Source organism: Danio rerio, chromosome 12 (genome assembly GCF_052040795.2).
Source record: "Danio rerio strain M-AB ecotype USA chromosome 12, GRCz13ab, whole genome shotgun sequence".
NCBI classification, from domain to species: domain Eukaryota; kingdom Metazoa; phylum Chordata; class Actinopteri; order Cypriniformes; family Danionidae; genus Danio; species Danio rerio.
This window is the reverse complement of record NC_141032.1, coordinates 11,993,238-12,013,057: the sequence shown is the minus strand read 5'-3', so window position 1 is coordinate 12,013,057 and position 19,820 is coordinate 11,993,238. Positions and strand designations below refer to the sequence as shown.

The 19,820-nt window shown below is 35.0% G+C and overlaps 2 protein-coding genes across 3 annotated transcripts in view; both read left to right on the top strand.

Annotated features, from left to right (window-relative positions):
* get4 (guided entry of tail-anchored proteins factor 4) overlaps positions 1-19,820 on the top strand; it is a 707,996-nt gene that overhangs the window by 38,262 nt on the left and 649,914 nt on the right. The window lies entirely within an intron of this gene.
* On the top strand, positions 560-13,183 carry si:ch73-30l9.1. Of its 2 annotated transcripts, none has more exons than XM_087275920.1 (3): positions 560-758; positions 8,689-11,393; positions 12,952-13,183. In XM_087275920.1, the coding sequence occupies exons 1-2, from the start codon at positions 687-689 to the stop codon at positions 10,615-10,617; spliced, it is 2,001 nt and encodes a 666-aa protein (XP_087132046.1). In that variant the 5' UTR covers positions 560-686; the 3' UTR covers positions 10,618-11,393; positions 12,952-13,183. The 2 variants fall into 2 exon arrangements, with proteins under 2 accessions (XP_087132046.1, XP_087132045.1); XM_087275919.1 differs by having other exon boundaries at positions 8,689-11,466; positions 12,505-13,183.

Genomic DNA, 19,820 nt, shown 5'->3' with positions numbered 1-19,820 from the left:
TTGTTATGTCGAGATCACGAGAAAATAAAGTTGTTATGTCGAGATCACGAGAAAATAAAGTTGTTATGTCGAGATCACGAGAAAATAATGTTGTTATGTCGAGATCACGAGAAAAATTAAGTCGTGATCTCGACATAACAAAAGTTGTTATATCGTGATCACGAGAAAATAAAGTTGTTATGTCGAGATCACGAGAAAATAAAGTTGTTATGTCGAGATCACGAGAAAATAAAGTTGTTATGTCGAGATCACGAGAAAATAAAGTTGTTATGTCGAGATCACGAGAAAAATTAAGTCGTGATCTCGACATAACAAAAGTTGTTATGTCGAGATCACGAGAAAATAAAGTCATGATCACGACATAACAAAAATTGTTATGTCGTGATCACGAGAAAATTAAGTTGTTATGTCGTGATCACGAGTTAATTTTCTCGTGATCACGACATAACAATTTTTGTTATGTCGAGATCACGAGAAAATTAAGTCGTGATCTCGACATAACAACTTAATTTTCTCGTGATCACGACATAACAAAAAGTTTTGATCAAGACTTTTATTTTCTCACAAAAGTACTTCCGTACGTACAAACGGTATCTTCGACGTAAAGTTAGCCTAAATGTATCCCGATAAAAGCTCGCGTGCTGTTTTTGTGTTTTAATTCATCAAGTTTTAAATCATACGTCAAAATGGACTTTATTTTTGCTCTAAGAGAGAGGGGTGTACCTGAGGAGAACCTGACCAAAATGGAGGAGGATAAGGTAACGTTACGTCCAAGTTATCTTGCCAACATGCTTTTGCAAATCTGGTTTTATTGTTATTTAAATTGTCACGCAGGGATGCATGTTTAACAGTCTCTGATATGAAAACTGATACAGGCCTAAGTACATGGATAAACAGTACGCAAAATTATTCGTCTCTATTCTTTTAGCTTCGTCGTCAAATACAATATAATTTCAAAATAACAGTGCAGACTCATAAATAAGTGATTATGTGTTAATTCGATCTAAAAGAAGCTTTAGAAAAAGACACGATATAAGCTACGTAAGTTATGTGTCATAGATCAGATCTGTCTGTCATCCATCTCAATTTAAAAAGTGTGCTTTTGGCCTAGCTAGCCCTAGTCATATAATAGCTACTAATGCTCTTTCTTTCAGCAGCTTTAATGTTTATTTTGAGTACTATAAACATTAATATTATATACAGCCGACTAAGGTGAATTCATGTAATCTAGAACACTTTTTGGCAATTTTGACTTCTATTTTAAAGCCTATTTAACTGATTACAACATCATATTAGACTTTTCTAAAATCCTAAGATGTTTTCTTAGTAGATGTAGGTATTGTACTGAGAGTCACTTATTATCAATTACACGAATTTACCATTGGGCGGCCACATACAACTTTCAAAAATATGACACTGAATATTCTTCAAAAATGATACATATCTAGCAATGAAACATGACATGAGAGTATATTTTTGCTCCTTAATTGAAAATGAGAAAAGATTAATATTATATGTTGTAGAAGATTATAGATTTATACATCATCAGCAACAATAGCGAAAATCATTTTTTACAGTTGAATATTTACCTTATTTTCATTCAGCTGATTATTTCTTGATTTATATTTTCATTAAAATTGCAGGTTCTACATTCATTCATTCATTTTCTTTTCGGTTTAGTCCCTTTAATAATCCAGTGTCGCCACAGCTCAATGAACCGCCAACTTATCCAGCATGTTTTACGCAGCGGATGCCCTTCCAGCTGAAACTCAGTGCTGGGAAAGGTTCTAAATTGTGTTTTTTAAAACCAAAAGTTTTTTGCAGTTAAATTTTTCAGACGTGATCAGCCGAGGACAAAAAAAACAGTTGAAGTCAGGGGTCTGTTCTTCATACCTTGCTTAAATGATCTAAGATAATTTGGCAGATCCTGCATCTGTTCATCTTAAAAACTGATCTCTGGCTAATTTGGTTCCTCAAACAAGTTCGCGTATCAGATTAAAATGTCAGGATGAACTGATCTGAGATTGCTGCATGAGTTGTAAAGGACAGATCTATTGATCATCAAAAAAATCTGTAAAAACTGTAAAACTTAATAAATTGCTCTTGACACATGAAAGTGTAAAGCATGCAGCCCACAACAAGGTGTAAAGTTATTGCGTATCATGTTTAACAAACCATTTACTACTTATTTTATGTAATTTAGCTCACATGGATAATTGAATATTAATCAGATGATGTCATTACGCTGCTGTGCCGTCAGCCAATTGTTGCATTGCTGATCATGATTTTGAGGATCAATAGATCTGTCCTTCACAACACACGCAGCGATCTCAGATAGGACAGATATTTCGATCCTTGAAATCATGATCAGCAATGTAACGATTCGCTGATGTGAGCAAAATTACAAAAATTTTGTTGTGAACGGTTTGTTAAATAGGTCACACTTTACATAAAGGTTCATTAGTTAATGTTAATGTTTACTACTGTATTTGTTCATGTTAGTTAACATTAGTTAATGAAAATACAGTAGTTCATTGTTAGTTCATGTTAACTCACGGTGCATTAGCTAATGTTAACAAGCATGGACTTTGATGTTATTAATGCATTAGTAAATGTTCAATTATGATTAATAAATGCTGTACATGTGTTGTTCATGATTAGTTCATGTTAGTAAATGCATTAACTAATGAAGCTTATTGTAAAGTGTTACCGTTAAATATGATACGCAATAACTTTTCATGCTTGTGGGCTGCAGGCTTTACACTTTCATGTGTCGAGAGTATTTAGTAATTTATTTAGTTTTACGTTTTAGATCGGATTTTCTTTACTATAGTAGCCCAGGCCTATTTTATTTTCCTTATCGGCGTAAGGAATTGAAATTAATTTAGCATTAAAAAGCATTTTGATATTGGTAAAGACATCTGAAACTTTGGCAAAGCATCAAATCATCATCATATTAGCTGTCAAAACATGTGCATGACTGCATAAATTATTATTCCGTTATAAAAACAAATTTTCAATATTGTGCATGTCTATTATCTTACAGAAATAGTACTAAAACTGGATCGGTACCTTTAAATAGTACGCATTCATTTGTATCTAAAAAAAAAATCCATATTAATAAATGTTCTCTTTGATCCCCTTGGGGAAAGCCACCACGTTTTGTACTTTTATCTAGGAAGTATTATTTATATATCTTTTTTAAACGTATCTATATAAACATAAATATTATGAATTATTTAATATGGAACACTATTAATTATTAGAAGTTTCCCAGAGATGGGTTGCGGCTGGTAGGGCATCCGCTGCGTAAACACGTGCTGGATAAGTTGGCGGTTCATTCCCCTGTGGCAACACCGGATTAATGAAGGGACTAAGCCGAAAAAATGTCAGGATGGCCGAACGGTCTAAGGCGCTGCATTCAGGTCACAGTCTCCCCTGGAGGTGTGGGTTAAATCCCACTTCTGACTAACCCAATCTTGGGCGAGGCAGTGGCGCAGTAGGTAGTGCTGTCGCCTCACAGCAAGAAGGTCGCTGGGTCGCTGGTTTGAACCACGGCTCAGTTGGTGTTTCTGTGTGGAGTTTGCATGTTCTCCCTGCCTTCGCATGAATCCTCCGGGTGCTCCGGTTTCCCCCACAGTCCAAAGACATGCGGTACAGGTGAACTGGGTAGTCTAAATTGTCCTTCGTGTATGAGTGTCTGTGTGAATGTGTGTGTGTGTGTGTGGATGTTTCCCAGAGATGGTTTGCGGCTGGAAGGGCATCCGCTGCATAAAAACTTGCTGGATAAGTTGGCGGTTCATTCCGCTGTGGCAACCCCGGATTAATAAAGGGACTAAGCCGACAAGAAAATGAATGAATGAATGAATGAATGACTAAGCTGAAAAAAAATGAATTAATTATTATAAATTTTACATGTGATATATAAACTTTTTAAAACTATTTAACTTTTTTCCCAAGATCAGTAGTAATCTATAGGTTACTACTGTCAGAATATATCATTATTCTTATCATACTTTCAGTATACCTTTGCTTGAAATGACTCAATTTAATACTGTTTACATGAAATAAACCTGCTCATGAGCAGAGTCTGTTTTTCATACCTCGCTTAAATGATGTAAGATGATTTGGCAGATCCAGGATCTTTTAATCTTGATAACTGATCTCTGGCTTTTGTGGTTTTTCAAACAAGTTTGTGAATCAGATTAAAATGTCTGCATAAACTGATCTGAGATCGCTGCTTGTGTTGTGAAGGACAGATCTATCGTTCCTCGAAATCATGATCAGCAATGCAACGATTGGCTGAAGGCACAGCAGCGTAATGACATCATCTGATTAATATTCAATTATCCATGTGAGCAAAATTACATAAAATTAGCAGTAAACTGTTTGATACGCAACAACTTTACACCTTGTTGTGGGCTGCATGCTTGGCCCTTTCATGTGTCAAGAGCAATTTATTTAGTTTTACAGTTAGAGCGGATTTTCGTTATTATAGTAGCCGTTTTTTTAAGCGGTGTAAAGAATAAATAGATGTTTACAAAAGCATTTTGATATTGGTAATGGCGTCTGCAACTTTTGTGAAGCATCAAATCACCATCATAATAACTGTCAAAACATGCTTATAACTGCATAAATGTAATAATTCTTTCTCAAAAAGTTTCTATTATCATACACAAATTGTACTGAAGCTATCTAAAAAGTGTATATAACTACTACTGTAAGAAATTATCAGCATTCGGTACATGCTTTCTGTATTACCTTTGCTTGAACTGACCCGATCTAATCCAGTTTATATGAATTGAACCTGCTACCGACCAGGTTTGAGCTAGCAGAACTGTTGCTATGACAACAACTCTTGGATCAGCTTTGAAGAACGAAACGATCCTGGATCGTGTCAAATCGTCAATATCCAAATCCAGCTAACTGAGTAATGCACGTATGAAGAACGGACCCCAGGTTTGAGCTGCCAGAACTGTTGCTATGACAACAACTCCCAGATGAGTTTTGAAGAACCAAACGATCCTGGATCGTCTCAAATTGTCAATAACCAAATCCAGCTAACTAAGTAATCCACATACGAAGAACAGACCCCAGATTTATTAGCCCCCCCAGAATTATTTGCCCCCGTTTATTTTTCCACAATTTCTGTTTAAGAGAGGGAGAATTTTTTTAAACATAATAGTTTTAATAACCCATTTCTAATAACTGATTTATTTTATTTTTGCCATGATGACAGTAAATATTATTTGACTATATTTCTTTCAAGACACTTCTATACAGCCTAAAGTGACACAAGGTTAATTGGGTTAACTAGGCAGGTAAGGGTAATTAGGCATATTATTGTAAACAATGGTTTGTTCTGTAGACTATCGAAAAAAATATAGCTTAAAGGGGCCAATAATTTTTAACTTAAAATGTTATTTTAAAAGTTAGAAAATATATAATGTCAGACATACTGTGAAAATTTCCTTGCTCTGTTAAACATCATTTGGGAAATATTTAAAAAAGAAAAAAAAATCAAAGAGGGGCTAATAATTCTGACTTCATATATGTCTGTGTGTGTTTAAATAATAAATGATAATTCCAAAAAATAATATTCTTTATACAAATATTTGTTATTGACCACACAATTTAACTTTTTTTTTTGTTGTTGTTTTTCAGTTCAAATGTTTAGCAGTTTATTAGTCACCTAAATAATGTTTAATAGGTTTATAACTAAAGGTTTATAAAACAATGAAGGCGCAAACTAGAGGATGATACGGAAGATGATTTTCACTCCTGTCTCGTCCCTCTTCCAGACCAAAGTTAAAAAAATCTGTCTCATCCTACTTCTGGTAAAAATGACTCCCACTCCCATCCCACTCATGTTTAAAATGACTCCCGCTTCTGTACCACTCCCATATATATAATATACTTTTAGTTTTTAGGTAATACATAGAATTTGATTGCATCTGTGTGTGTTATATATATACAACAGTTCTGTCTGGTTTTTGAATCTGATTGGCTGGTAGCCGTGAGATATTTAAGTAATATCAGCATCCGTACAGCCTCTTTACTGTTTGTGTATTACTCCGCCCACATACAGCCAGCAACAAGCAGACTACAGTTGACAAAAATTGCTGTTGTTAGACAACAAAATGTACTTATGAGGCTTTTTTAGTCGAGAATGTAGTTGTTTAGATTGCAAATATGCAGTTTATTTGCAAGAATAGTGCTTATTTTAAAATATTTACAATTTCTGAGAGACAGCTAGTTGGTGGCCATTAACCTGCCGTACTAAGCAGACCAAAGACGGTTGACGTTTTCTATCCACAAGATGGCACCAGAACCTCATAATAAAGCTCTAATGCTTAGAAGCTCATAACAGTCTGACTTCTAACTATAGCAGATCAAATCATTATGAAACTGGTAAGCATACCTGCCAACATTCCTGTTTTTCCTGGGAATATCCCGTATTTTATACCTCTCCCGCAACCATCTAGTTTGATTAGATGATCTCTCACTTTTGTATGTTGTAGTGCTGTATTTATACCAATTTGCTCGCATATCAGGAATGTGTGTTGTGTTAGCAGATAAAAATGAGCAAAGTCCGCATGTGTTTAGCGTTTTTCCTTATCGCAAACACAACCGCAGTCTGATATTGATTGCGTTGCTTTTTTCGGGGTTTATTGTTGTGATATCCCGATTGCAACAGAGAAATACTGTAGACTCCAACATTGTAATAAGATATCTCTGTAGATGGATGGCATTTCATGTCATGTTCAGCCTTATAATCTTAAAGTGAACAAAATCAGCTCTTTTGTAATCACTTTAGGCTATAGAGAATCATTCAAACACTAGCTCTAAAGTGACATTGGTGAATTAGTAACGGCTTCTGCTGTTTTGACGTCAACTGCAGATGTGAATGAATAGCGGAAGAAAGTAGTTCCTAATAAAAAGGGGTTTTTAGACTCTCTGTGTCTGATTTTCAAATTTATATACATGATTGTGTCGTCGAATTTTGGTCGCATATGTGCCCAAAATTTTATCTATGCGACCTCAAAATATATTTGGAGCATTTGTGCGAGTGCATAAATTTGTGCGACCAGTTTTTACTGCAAAATGTTCACCACATACGCAGATTTTGGAAACATTCACACAGAATGCATCTCTGCACTTGAAACGCACTTTAAAAACAGTTGTCATGTCAACTTGCTGCAGTAAACAAAGCCAAGTCCGTAATGCTTGCCCCGCCTTCGCGCTCTTTTTATTGGCCCACTGCTTTAGCACTGAAAAATCAGCTGTCAATCACTCAGTCAAGCCTTCTGGCTTGGGATGACAGAGAGAGCTACTACTGCGAAAAAATGGTAAAGTGCTGAAGATGAGAATAAAGATAACACTGACAGATTTTTTTTTTTTAGAAACCATGGCATCTAAAGTTACAAATAATGACACATCTTACTAGTGATCCTGTGCTGAATGTTAATCCACCATCTACACTTTTCAAAGAGTGGATAAAAGACTTCCATTGGCTTCAAGTCCGCTATGAAAAGTCTGTTTGATGGAATTTTCAGGTTACTGTTTGCCACATCTAGCACAAGAGGTTCTGTTTAATCCTTTATTTAATTGCCGGATGCTGTCCGCCATGCAAGTGGCAGCTATATGTAAAATTTAACACCACGTATACCATCACAAACAGGCTTGCACTGAGTAAACTAATATCGCTACTCATGAAAAGACCGGTATTGCTATTAACATGAAGTATGCATATAAGAAGGTACAATAAATGTCAAAAGCATCAGTGCATTATCAGACCCCACCCGTGAGAACAGCACAATTATTTTCGTTAACAGATTTATTCATGTCAAGCAGTGTGTGCAGGGCCGTTGAGCGGTCCGTGTATCCTTTAGTTACTCAGTTATGTTATAAAAATGTACTTTCTTGTGATAACGGGGTTTCGTTGAGACATATTTTCCTCACGCTTGCATTTATTTTTTTGCTTGTTAGTTTGATTACTGTTGATTTCAAGTGCAATAAATATGTTTGTATAAAACTTGTAGTAACGGTGCTAATAATTGGTGGGTGCGACTAAATTTTGGCTGATGCAACTAAATTTTTTAAGCTAGGACCACCGGTGCTATATATATATATATATATATATATATATATATATATATATATATATATATATATATCACGGTGGTATATATATATATATATATATATATATATATATATATATATATATATATATATATATATATATATATATATATATATCACTCCCGTCTGCTCCCGTTAACTAATCTTATGCTGTACCATCCCAATTCCTTGATTAACAGCAAAGATGACTCCCATTCTGTGGAAATCCCACGGGAATCATCATCCTTCAACGCAAATCTGATTTACGCAAATTACAAGGGTTGCCCTATAGATATCAAAAAATACGAAAATCCGTATTTATACAAAAGGATCACATCCCTGCTTTTTGTGATAAATAGAAAGCAAATAACATTTGCATCTCCCTTTTTGCTGATGTGAAAAATTGATTAATCTATTACGAAATAACTAGTGTGATCCAAACCATGGAATTAGTGATCCGTTACACCACTAATTAATATAAATTTTTTTCCAGCTTCATTTAATTGTTTTTCTTTGACAACAAGACCTAAGCATGATAAGACAATATTATGATTTTTCGCCCAGATTGATTGTGATGTTGCACGACTACTAAATGAAGAAGAACTGTCTAAGTATATTCCCCGATATGGAGATAGGGTTTTTGCAAAGAACTGGATGCCAGCAAAACGAAGAAAAATGAAACTACCAGCAGCTCAAAATCAGAAAAAGAAGTATGGATTTGGCAATAGGAATGCTGAAACTAAGACAAGAAAAATTGAACTTGGCTGGATGAACTACCAAGATAGCAGCTACAAACAAGTACGAAGACCTAAAGGAGGTGGAACACGGGAAATTGTTGTTCAAAAAGAAGACACGATGTCATCTGTTCTGAATGTGGGGAAAAGTCTTTTTTTCCCGAATGGTGAATCAGCAAAAGGAAATGCTGATCATTTCACGTTTATGCTCTGTGGTAGTGGCTCTGAAGATCCACTTAAAGAAGATCAGACAATTGGCAGCTTGTATGGGGCAACAAATTTTAGAATTCTCAGGTTGTATGTGTGTACAAGACTGAAAGATCAAGAATCAGATGAAATTGACACAAGTCTGACTCTAAAGAAACCCCGGCATGCTTCCACACCAGATGATGGTCCATGTACTTCTGGGTGTAATGATCAGAACAGAAGTCAAACTTTGCAATCCCCACCTCTTATGCATGTCAGCTCAATTGATGTACTTCAGTCTTCTGATGAAGAAGTGGTTTGTCTGGGTAATGATGTAGACACATCTTTTGACATGGTCTCTGACACACTTGTGGACTCACCTGTACATGTTGATTGTGTTGTTGACGAAACAACCCCAGATGTCGTTCCATTCAATTCAGATCCAGACGTTTTTCCAGGTAACTCTATTCATGAATCCACAAATGCTGAAGAAACAGTGCCAGAAGACACAATGTCAGTGCCATCTCAGGCAGTTGACTCCCAGGAACCAGAGTCATTCTTTGAAAACCCAAGGAATGTTACTGAAAGTGAAACCGTTGTAATTCGCAGAGTTCACTGTGTCAATGACATGATTCAAGCTTTCTCTGACAAAAACATTCTACATGCCAATGTAACTTTCAAACGTGTTCTTAAAAATGGTGAGGAGGAAGCTGGCATTGGTGATGGAGTGCTCCAGGACTGTGTTACTGAATTTTGGCATATATTTTATGCTACAAGAACCTGTGGAACGACATTCAAGATACCTACACTGCATCACACTTACCAAGAAAGAGAATGGCAAGCTGTTGCAAGGATTTTTGTGCTTGGATGGCTGCGCTTTGGTTACCTGCCGATTCAGCTGGCGCCTCCTTTTTTAAAAGAAGCTTTGTCACTTCCATCAGAAACAAGTCTCATGGAGGCGTACTTCAGTTATATTAGTCAAGCAGAGAAGGATGTTTTGAGTGAAGCGCTCCAGGACTTCCAAAATGCTGATATGGATGAAGTTCTAAGTGTCCTCAGCAGTCACAGCTGCACAGTACTTCCAAAGGAAAAGAATCTGCAGAAAATACTTGAAGAAATTGCACATAAAGAGATGGTGCAGCAACCAGCGTACATTATAAAGTGCTGGCGACCCATTCTCCAATCTGTTGGGGAAAACATGACTGCAGAAAGGCTGGAGCAGATAACTAATGATCTCCAACCAAAGGCGAGAAATGTTGCCAAAAACCTGAAGTTCCCACTTTCGATGTCCCCATCTGAAACAACTGTGTCAAACCATCTCTTGCGATTCATTAGGGAGCGAGACCAGAAGGAGCTTGGTCTTTTTCTCAGATACTGCACAGGCTCGGATTTATTTCTCTCCAAGACGATTCACGTAACATTTAAAGAGATGAGCGAGTTTACAAGAAGGCCGATTGCTCACACTTGTACACAACAACTGGAATTGGCAAGCGACTGCAGCACCTATGCAGAATTTAGGGCAGAGTTTTGCTCTGTGCTAAACAGTGGAGTATGGGTAATGGATATTTTATAGCCATACAAAGTTTGAAGTTAAAGTGTGCTAAACTTCAAGCTGTGCTAAACAGCGGAGTGTGTGTAATGGATTTTTTAAATATCCATACAAGGGTTGAAAGATGGTTTGATGTATGTTTAAATACACATAGCAGTTGATGTAGTTGAAACAATTGTCATTTTAAAAACTATTAACAGATAAGATTTAGTTGTCAATGGTAGGCTAATTCATATTGTATACCCTTTCTATCAGACATGTAGCTAATTTAAACAGGACTGGTTTATTTACTCCTGTAAATAGTTTTTCTTTTCACTTTTATTCCTTGTGTACTGTTTACATTCAACTGTTAATCTAAGTATTCTATGGTTTAAGCAGTACAGTTTCACTTGAATCGTTTCATTTGCACTAATTTAATTGTTTTTATAAACAACTGTGTACAAAAATTATGGATGTTACAAATTAAAAGTACACTGAAAAAATGATTCATTAGATGTATTATTTTGTTTATGTTAAGTTGTTGTAAATAATTTAAATGGGCTGAATTTAAACACAAATTAAGTTAAACATTACTAAATATTTGTTCAAATTCAGCCCCTATAAATTGTTTACAACCACTCAACTGCCAAAATTGAGTAGATCCAATACATATTTTTTTCAGTGTATTATTTTTATTTTATTGATTACATTCAGTTCTGAAAATAAAATGTAATAAGTTGTATATGAGTTTTTTCAAGAGTTATAATAGAGGTTTAGTGATTGAAAACACTGTAAAAAGTAAGTAGTTACTGAGTACTTAAGTGAGTAAACAAATTGCCTTAAAAGCAACAAGTTGTCTTTACAAAAATAAAGTAAACTCTTGATAAAATAATTGTAACTAGATTCTTAAAGTTTGAGAACAAACTTTGAGGCTGGCTTGTGAAAGCCTGATGGTAATAGTTTATTTAGTTTAAACAGTTTTAAAAAGTATGAATAGATAGATAGATAGATAGATAGATAGATAGATAGATAGATAGATAGATAGATAGATAGATAGATAGATAGATAGATAGATAGATAGATAGATAGATAGATAGATAGATGGATAGATTATGGAGGGATGGATGAATGGATGGATGGATGGTGTGCTAGCATGAGTCAAACAAGCCAACCCCCGCTTCTCTACGATGTTCTAATACTGAGATATAGCTGCTGTTATATCGTTGCTAGGTTAGTCTGTTTTGTTGCTATGGAGTGGATTGTCAGCTTAGACTGATGATGTATCAAAGCTTCTTGCCAGTAGGAACAGTTAAAAGCAACACCCATGTCTCTATCACACTGCAGCATGACGATATCAATCTGAACCTCTATAATTGCAGTCTATGGGACCGTTGCTAGGGTGCCTTATCTGGTTGTTAGGGGTGTGGCTAGAAAGTTAAAAGCTCATCAGTTATTGGTAGTGAGTTAAATGAGCCCAGTTAGAAGTCTGTGCAACAGTCTGAAGTTTGACCCAATGTAAAGTCAATGAGAGTCTTTTGCAGTGGAAGTCTATGGGACAGTTTCTAGGGTCCCAAAAGTGGTTGCTAGGGTGTGGCCAGAAAGTTAAAAGCTCATCAGTTATTGGCAGTTAGGTAGTCTGAGTTAAATGAGCCCAGTTAGAAGCCTGCAGGACAGTCTGATGCAGAGTTATGAGGTCACAAAGTTTGACCCAATGTTAAGTCAATGGGATTTTTCAGACGGTCCCGGGACGTTTTTCGGAAAACCAAAAGTCGGATCAGTCGGAAAAGATATAGCAACCCGAGTCAGACCAGTTTGGAGGTCTGGTGTGAGTTTGGTGGTCATAGCTTGAAAGCTCTAGGAGGAGATAGAGTTTAATTTTTAGTCTCAGAAGAAAAATAGGATAACAATAGTCTGGCTTGCTACACAAGCCAGCCTAATTAGTCATTGTAATAGAGTGAATCTTTTTTACAATGACAAACCATTTTAGCACGTCTCTTTTCAAATAATTACTGCAGTTTTTACAATATTACATATTTGGTGCTTCATTAAGTCGATAAAATTTACAATTATAGCCTTTATTGAATTTAGAAGTCATACTAGAGTCTGGAAGAGCAGATTTATTTTAGTTACTGTCATTTTGCTAGACACAGAAAAGCTAAAAAAAAAAAAAAAAAAAAAATATATATATATATATATATATATATATATATATAATAAATGTGTATTGGAAGAGATCAGTTTACTTTTATTTTAAAAAAGTGAATACAACTTGCGTAATAATAAAAATTAAGTCAACTTAACAGTTCCAAGTAACAATGGGTTTACTTACATTATTTTTGTAAAGTCAACTTGTTTTTTTTAAGGCAATTTGTTAACTAGCTTTAAGTAACTAATCACATTTTACAGTGTAGGACAGTTTAATAGTTTCCCATTAGGTGGTTTTTACCATGTTTATGATAGACATTTTCAATGTATGCTGTACATGCAATAGTAATTCTTACTTATCTTGTTGAAGCAGCTTCTATAAACTCAAACTAATGTTTTTGCATCGATTTTGTTTACAGTTGTATGATGCGTATTGTTGCCTTCATATTAAACCACAGTTCTTTGACTCATGCTTTGATGTACTTTCCTAAACGGTAAGAAAAAATTTTGACAATTGTATAGTCATCTTTTACGATTATGGCATGTTATAAATTGTATGATATCTATAGTCGTCTAACCAGAGGTCGAATGTCTTTGTACAATCTCAGTGCCTCTGTGGCTGCTGCACTTGGCTGTAGATTGCTCTACTTCATAACAAGAATGCAGAGGTCCTAAAAGTCACACGCATAGGGCATGTCTAATTTCCACAGGCAGACATTTTTTACACAATCGCACCCAGTCTTTCAACATCTAGTAGTCCATTGACTGATTTCAAGAGTTCAAACTTAGATATTGTTTTACAAATGTTAGCAGGTTGCATGCTGTCCCGTGAGAGAACCCTGGGCTCGGAGATAGTTGAGCCCAGGGCTCCTGCCTGGTCAATAGAGCATGTAAGGGGAGTACGAAATCAGGTGGTTCACAAACTAATTTCGAGAGAAGCACTTGATATGATTGACTGCAGCTGTCACTTTATGTACACTGGAAGCTTTTGTAGCCAAAACAAATTCCTTGTGTGTGTGAAGCACACTTGGCAAAAAAAATGATTCTGATTCATTACAAGCATTGATAAATAAAATATAGTAAAGATAAAAGTAATTTATAGTTTTCAGGTATTCACTATTTAGGTACAGATATTGAATAATCAACACTGCATAGTCTTCATCCTATATTATTTAATCTTTTTTAAAGTTACAAAACATTTCTTGCTTCCGGATATTTTAAAATTTGAAATATTGAAATGTTCACACAGTATCAGGCCATAAAGGGACAGTTTACTCAAAGATTAAAATGTACTCTCTCTAAACTATAATCCCAACATTGCATATCCTGTGATGTGACTATTGCGGATGCACATATTGCGATATCGACGCTGAAACTATATGTGCAGCCCCAACTTGAATATGAATTATTTGTCTTTTCTTGACTTGCTCACACATTGTTAGTGCTGTGTAAGCATGATCAAACTCAATTTTACATATATATAAAACAAATTTAACAAAATAGATTGTTGCGTGTTCTATGATATGCTGTAATAAATTTGAACGTCATTGTTTTTCTTATTTACCATCTTTATGTAGACATTACATGAAACATTACGTCATAAAAATGTACTTAAAAGGAAAAGTTCTGGAAAAGTATAATATAATATATATATATCGCCTTTACTTTTGCGACATAATTAAAACATAATTTCTCATTAAAACAACATCTTGTCTCGTAATAAAGACATGGTATTTCGTTAAAACGACATATTTTCTTGGTAAAATAACATCATTTTTTGTGAAAAACAAGATGTAATTTCATTAGAACGACATCCGTACTCCTTAGCATTGCAAGAAAAAGTGCCAAAGTCAGATGTCAGATTTGGATGTATGTATTTACGCTGTATTATAAGAAATGCAGGCCTAAAAAAATTTCCAGTAAAAATAAGTATGTATGTCGAAGCAAGTCAGCAAGTTGTATTAGGCTTTATCATTGGTTGTAGGCCTAATAATTCCAACATATTTTTTTTTTACAAGTCATTTATTTATATTTAACCTATTCAGTTATATTTTAAAACTATAAAGTAGCCTAACCGCTTACAAGTTCTGCAATATAACCTAATGGAATGCCAACCTTATGGGTGTGAATGAGTGTTCATTGTGGAAATAGGTTAACATTTGTCATGGAAAACACGAAAGTTAATAACTTACTTTTATTATCATTATACAAGCAAAAACATATTGACATTATCTTTGTAAGATATAAATTTTTACGTGAAATTTAGACATGCTATGCACAGTTGCGTTAGTCTCTTTGTCCTTTATCACATTATCCACCACTATAAACTATTATTATACATCACATAATTATTTAATTTGTTTAGTAAAACATATTATTATTATAACATAAAATGCTTTTTGAATTTAGGTTGCATTTAAAGTTTTAATGCATGATTAAATTTTTTTTATTAAAATTTATTAAAACATGGATATTTTAAATAGAAAAAAGGAAAGAGTGTCCTAATTTGAAACTGCTGAACAGAACGTTATGCAGAAGCAGTCTTGAATGGTTTGCTTTCATGTTCAAATCGCTAAAGCACATCTTTGAAAGGAGGCATCCTATGACATTCTGATGCATCTGCAGCAGTCTCAAGTCAGCAGACCACACATTTTAAATATTTTTAATAAATGTTTTCTTTTGTTTCGTTCGATGTTGCTATTTACACAGTTAAAACCCAGAAAATATATGGTACAGTTTTTAACTGGCCAAACTGACATTGATTATGCAAGGATGCATACAAATGAAAATGTAAGCTGAAAACAAAAGTTATTAAATACATATTATAATTTTAACATTTTTAAATAACATTTTTAACTAAATAGGTTAAATAAATAGAAAATGAAAAAAACACTTATGATTAAGATAATTTTAATATGTTTGCCTTTAAAAATAACAATCAAGTATTGCATGTCATTACGCAAATTTTTGTGTATTATTTGGAATTTATTTACATATTAATACATCATATGAAAACAAAATCTAATAATTAGGCCAGTTAATTACCTATTTTAATAACAAATATATATATATATATATATATATATATATATATATATATATATATATATATATATATATATTTATTTATTTTCAAATTTTGATAATGTTACATGCAAAATCTTTTTTTTATTATTATTTTATTTTATTCATCCAACATACAGGCCTATTTCTTATCATACATAGCCAAATAAATTCATACATGCATCCAAATCTGCAATGGGCGTACTTTTTCTGGCAATGCATCACCTTATGGACAGTATAGAACTAAATTAAATCATAGCCTATCTTCTTAATTATTTTTCATACATGTATGATTATTTATTATGATTAAGGTCATTTGATAGGATAAATAACATACAGTTTACCTGAATTAATGACAAAAACTATACTGTATGAGTTTTTGTCAGCTGCATCGTCAGTAAAATCCTCAGATGACTGCAGTTCTTTGAACACCATCCAGTTATCTGCATTATGTCTTTTGTAGATACCAATCAGCTTTCTATTCTTTAATTAGCTGAACTTGTTTCTTGAAAAACACACGGCCCATGCACAGTTCCAGTTGAATCATCTTGTAATCTGTTGACGTGGACATTTTGGGTACGAAAATTGGATTAGATTATTTCGGGGCAACCCACTCTTTCAGCAACAGCACGAAAGTAATCCTGCAGTTGTTGGTGAAGTAGACTTATCCTGATGATGTGCCGTATAAACCCATCAATTCACAACCGTTTACCGCTGGCACAGCGTAATGTCGCCTCTACAGTCTTCTCTCTTCTTTTCTCCTCCACACCTGCTGGATCCCAAACTAACTGCACTTCTCTTGCCATTTATATGGTCAGCCGTGCAGACGTCCTGGTCCTTCAAGTTGACTTGCAAGCCGAAATCCTCCTTCTCAAGTGTTGGACGCTGATATGGAACTTGTCAAAGGCATAGTACAATCTCAATTTGAGTCAGTCCTTGGTCAAAATAAAATAAAAGCCAATGCGTTCGTCCATAATAAACTACGTTTTCGTAGGCGTTTGCTTGGTTCTTAACGCACGAAAGAAACAACAAAATTAAGTCGTGATCTCGACATAACAACTTTCGTTATGTCGAGATCACGAGAAAATTAAGTCGTGATCTCGACATAACGAAAGTTGTTATATCGAGATCACGACTTAACTTTCTCGTGATCTCGACATAACGAAAGTTGTTATGTCGAGATCACGAGATAATTAAGTCGTGATCTCTACATAACGAAAGTTGTTATGTCGAGATCACGACTTAACTTTTCTCGTGATCTCGACATAACGGAAGTTGTTATGTCGAGATCACGACTTAATTATCTCGTGATCTCGACATAACAACTTTCCTTATGTCGAGATCACGACTTAATTATCTCGTGATCTCGACATAACTTTTTCATAACAACTTAGTCTGTCAGTGGAATGTGAGCATATCTGGGAGCATCAGGCATGACATTGAACAATGACATTGTTTTGGTCTTGGTTAAGCTTTGTGTGTAAAAGAAGTTCAAGCATTTGAAATTGGTGTTGTTACCTATACATTCTGTATCAAAGCAACAAGAAATGTGTTAATTGCCTACATAGACAGATGTTGTTCTGACCATGTTAAAAGATTAGGAAACTTGTTAAATGCGTTGAAAAAAAAACAAACGAAAAAAGATGTATCACCGTATGGGCAGTATAGAACTAAATTACATCATGTTTTTAATTATTTTTCAAACATGTTTGATTATTGATTGTAATTAATGTAATTTTATAGGATAATAACATACAGTTTACCTGAGTTAATGACTAAACCAGACCTTTTGTTAGTTGCATGCATCGCCCGTGAAATCACCAGATGGCCACAGTTCTTTAAACACATCCATCCAGTCATCTGCATTTTGTCTTCTATAACAGGGGTTTTCAATTGGTTTGGCCATGGGACCCACATTTTCACATGGTCATCAAGCCGCAACCCAAATTTCTAGGAATTAAAATATAATTTTAGGAATTATAATTAATTTGTATTTAATTGGTAACATACACAACTAGTGACAGATAAATTATAGGAAAATCACCAAAACTTACAAATAAACAATATTTTATTGCTGTCATTTAACAAAATGTATCAAATTAAAGAAATATTACAAAGTAAAAATGTCAAATACTGTAAACAGTGGTTAGGGTAAGGAAAGGTTTAGTTACCATTAACTAAACTGAACTGTTAATAAAACATTAACACTGATCTGGTTGAACTGAACAGAAACCAGCAAACTGAAGTAAAATTGTTAAAATAATCATAACCATTTTATAATTATCACCAGTTATTTGCTCTTCAGCTTTTGTGTGGGCTTTCTTGGCCTTTGCTACACGGTGAGCACAGTAAGATGTACTTGTTTTGAACATGATGTTAGGCACTTGCCCTCAGCTCTTGGAGTCGTCTTAGAAAATAGTCCACAGGTTTTTCCTTGTATCTGGGAAGTTTGGTTTCTAAATGTCGTTTTAATTTAGAAGGTTTCATGCTCTCTCTTGAGAGCACCTCACTACATATGACACACTGAGGTTTTAAGCCTTTTTTGTCATCAATATATGTAAATCCACACTTTACATATTCGGGGTCGCACTTGCGCTGGAATTTCACGTCAAAAAAGCTAGTGTTTATCCCATACTGATAAACTTCCAACATTTTATACGGTTCTTTTTACAGCATCGATGTTGTAATGTCATTAAAATACATTCAGTTAAATAAACTTTGGCATTCATTTAGTTGCTCAAGCGTAAAATGAGACAAAAAGCCGTTTACTCGCACGAGCCCGTCAGAATCAGCAGGCTAGCGAAAAAGCTCCATTAAATATACTGGGGTAAAATAAATGCTCCTATTTTAAAGACTTGGCTAGGGGGAAATGTAATTTAATGTAGTGCTTCTTGTACCATCTGAGACTCACTTTATATCGGATATTACTCAGCTAGTGGAGATCACTGATTTTTAAAGAAAACAGACCTTAAATGCGCCGGTTTTTTTATTATTTTTTTAATGCGCCAGTTTTTGCATTGCATACAGTTCGCCGGAAGCGCTTAACCCAGGTTACTGGCAAATTAAAAGTCCCATCAGCATGCTGCAGCATATACCCTAAAGCAGGTCGCACACCAAAAGCACCGCTCGGCGCCGCGACACGGCGCGTACATGACAGTTTAAGGTATCACACACCAGACGCGCACATTCGAATGATATTTAACATGAAACTAATCAGATGGCGCTCTGTGCGCGGCTGAAAAATGAACTGCGTCCTGAGCCGTCGCCGGGCGCCGCCCACAGCCGCCGACTTGCGGCGCCGGTGTGTGTATCCTGATAGAAACCTATGTTTAGAATTCTAAAATACATGGCGCTGCTTTAAACTAGTTGGGATTATGACTTATAAAATAATATGCCCACATTAATTCAACTGCATAGTGCAAAGCCTACTAAGTAGTAGTAGCATAAAAATATGACAATACAGCCTAATCACCTAAGACACCAACTAGGTGAAATCTTGCCTAGTGCGCCAAATTGGTTAGGGCCTGGTTTCAGCAACTCCCCTAAATTAAGAAAGGGAAAGGAGTAAGGGTGGGTGGGGGGATTCTTCAAGATGAAGATGGTTAAGATAAGGAGATCAGGTGATATTTGTTTGAATTCATCTGATTGGTAGATGATGTGATTGTTAATACGAGACCAGCCATGGTCAATCATAAGCATGTGATCCTCTCAAAATTAGCTTATAAATACTTCACTAATGTGTCATTTTGTTTTAATGCTGTAAAGTACATTGGGCAGCCATCGGTTGTAATAAGGTGCAATAAATAAAAGTTGATTGATTGATTAATGCAAGATCTCTGGATGCACACTATAACAGACTGAGCAATGGGCCCGTAACTGGTCAGTTCCCCCCAGAGTGTTTCACCAGAGCTAGGAACCAATTAGACATAAAGGCCAACCGGCCACATGTTTTAATTTATTTGATAGTAAAGCAAAAAGTTTTTTGCTTTGTTTTTTGGCAAATTAGGATGTGCCCTGTGTCCGACCCACCACTACCTTAC

Bases quoted from the DNA above. Each gene is read 5' to 3' on its own strand.
- si:ch73-30l9.1 (XM_087275920.1), top strand. From the start codon at position 687: ATGGACTTTATTTTTGCTCTAAGAGAGAGGGGTGTACCTGAGGAGAAC. The intron at 759-8,688 runs GTAACGTTACGT...TTTTTCGCCCAG, and splicing joins CCAAAATGGAGGAGGATAAG to ATTGATTGTGATGTTGCACG.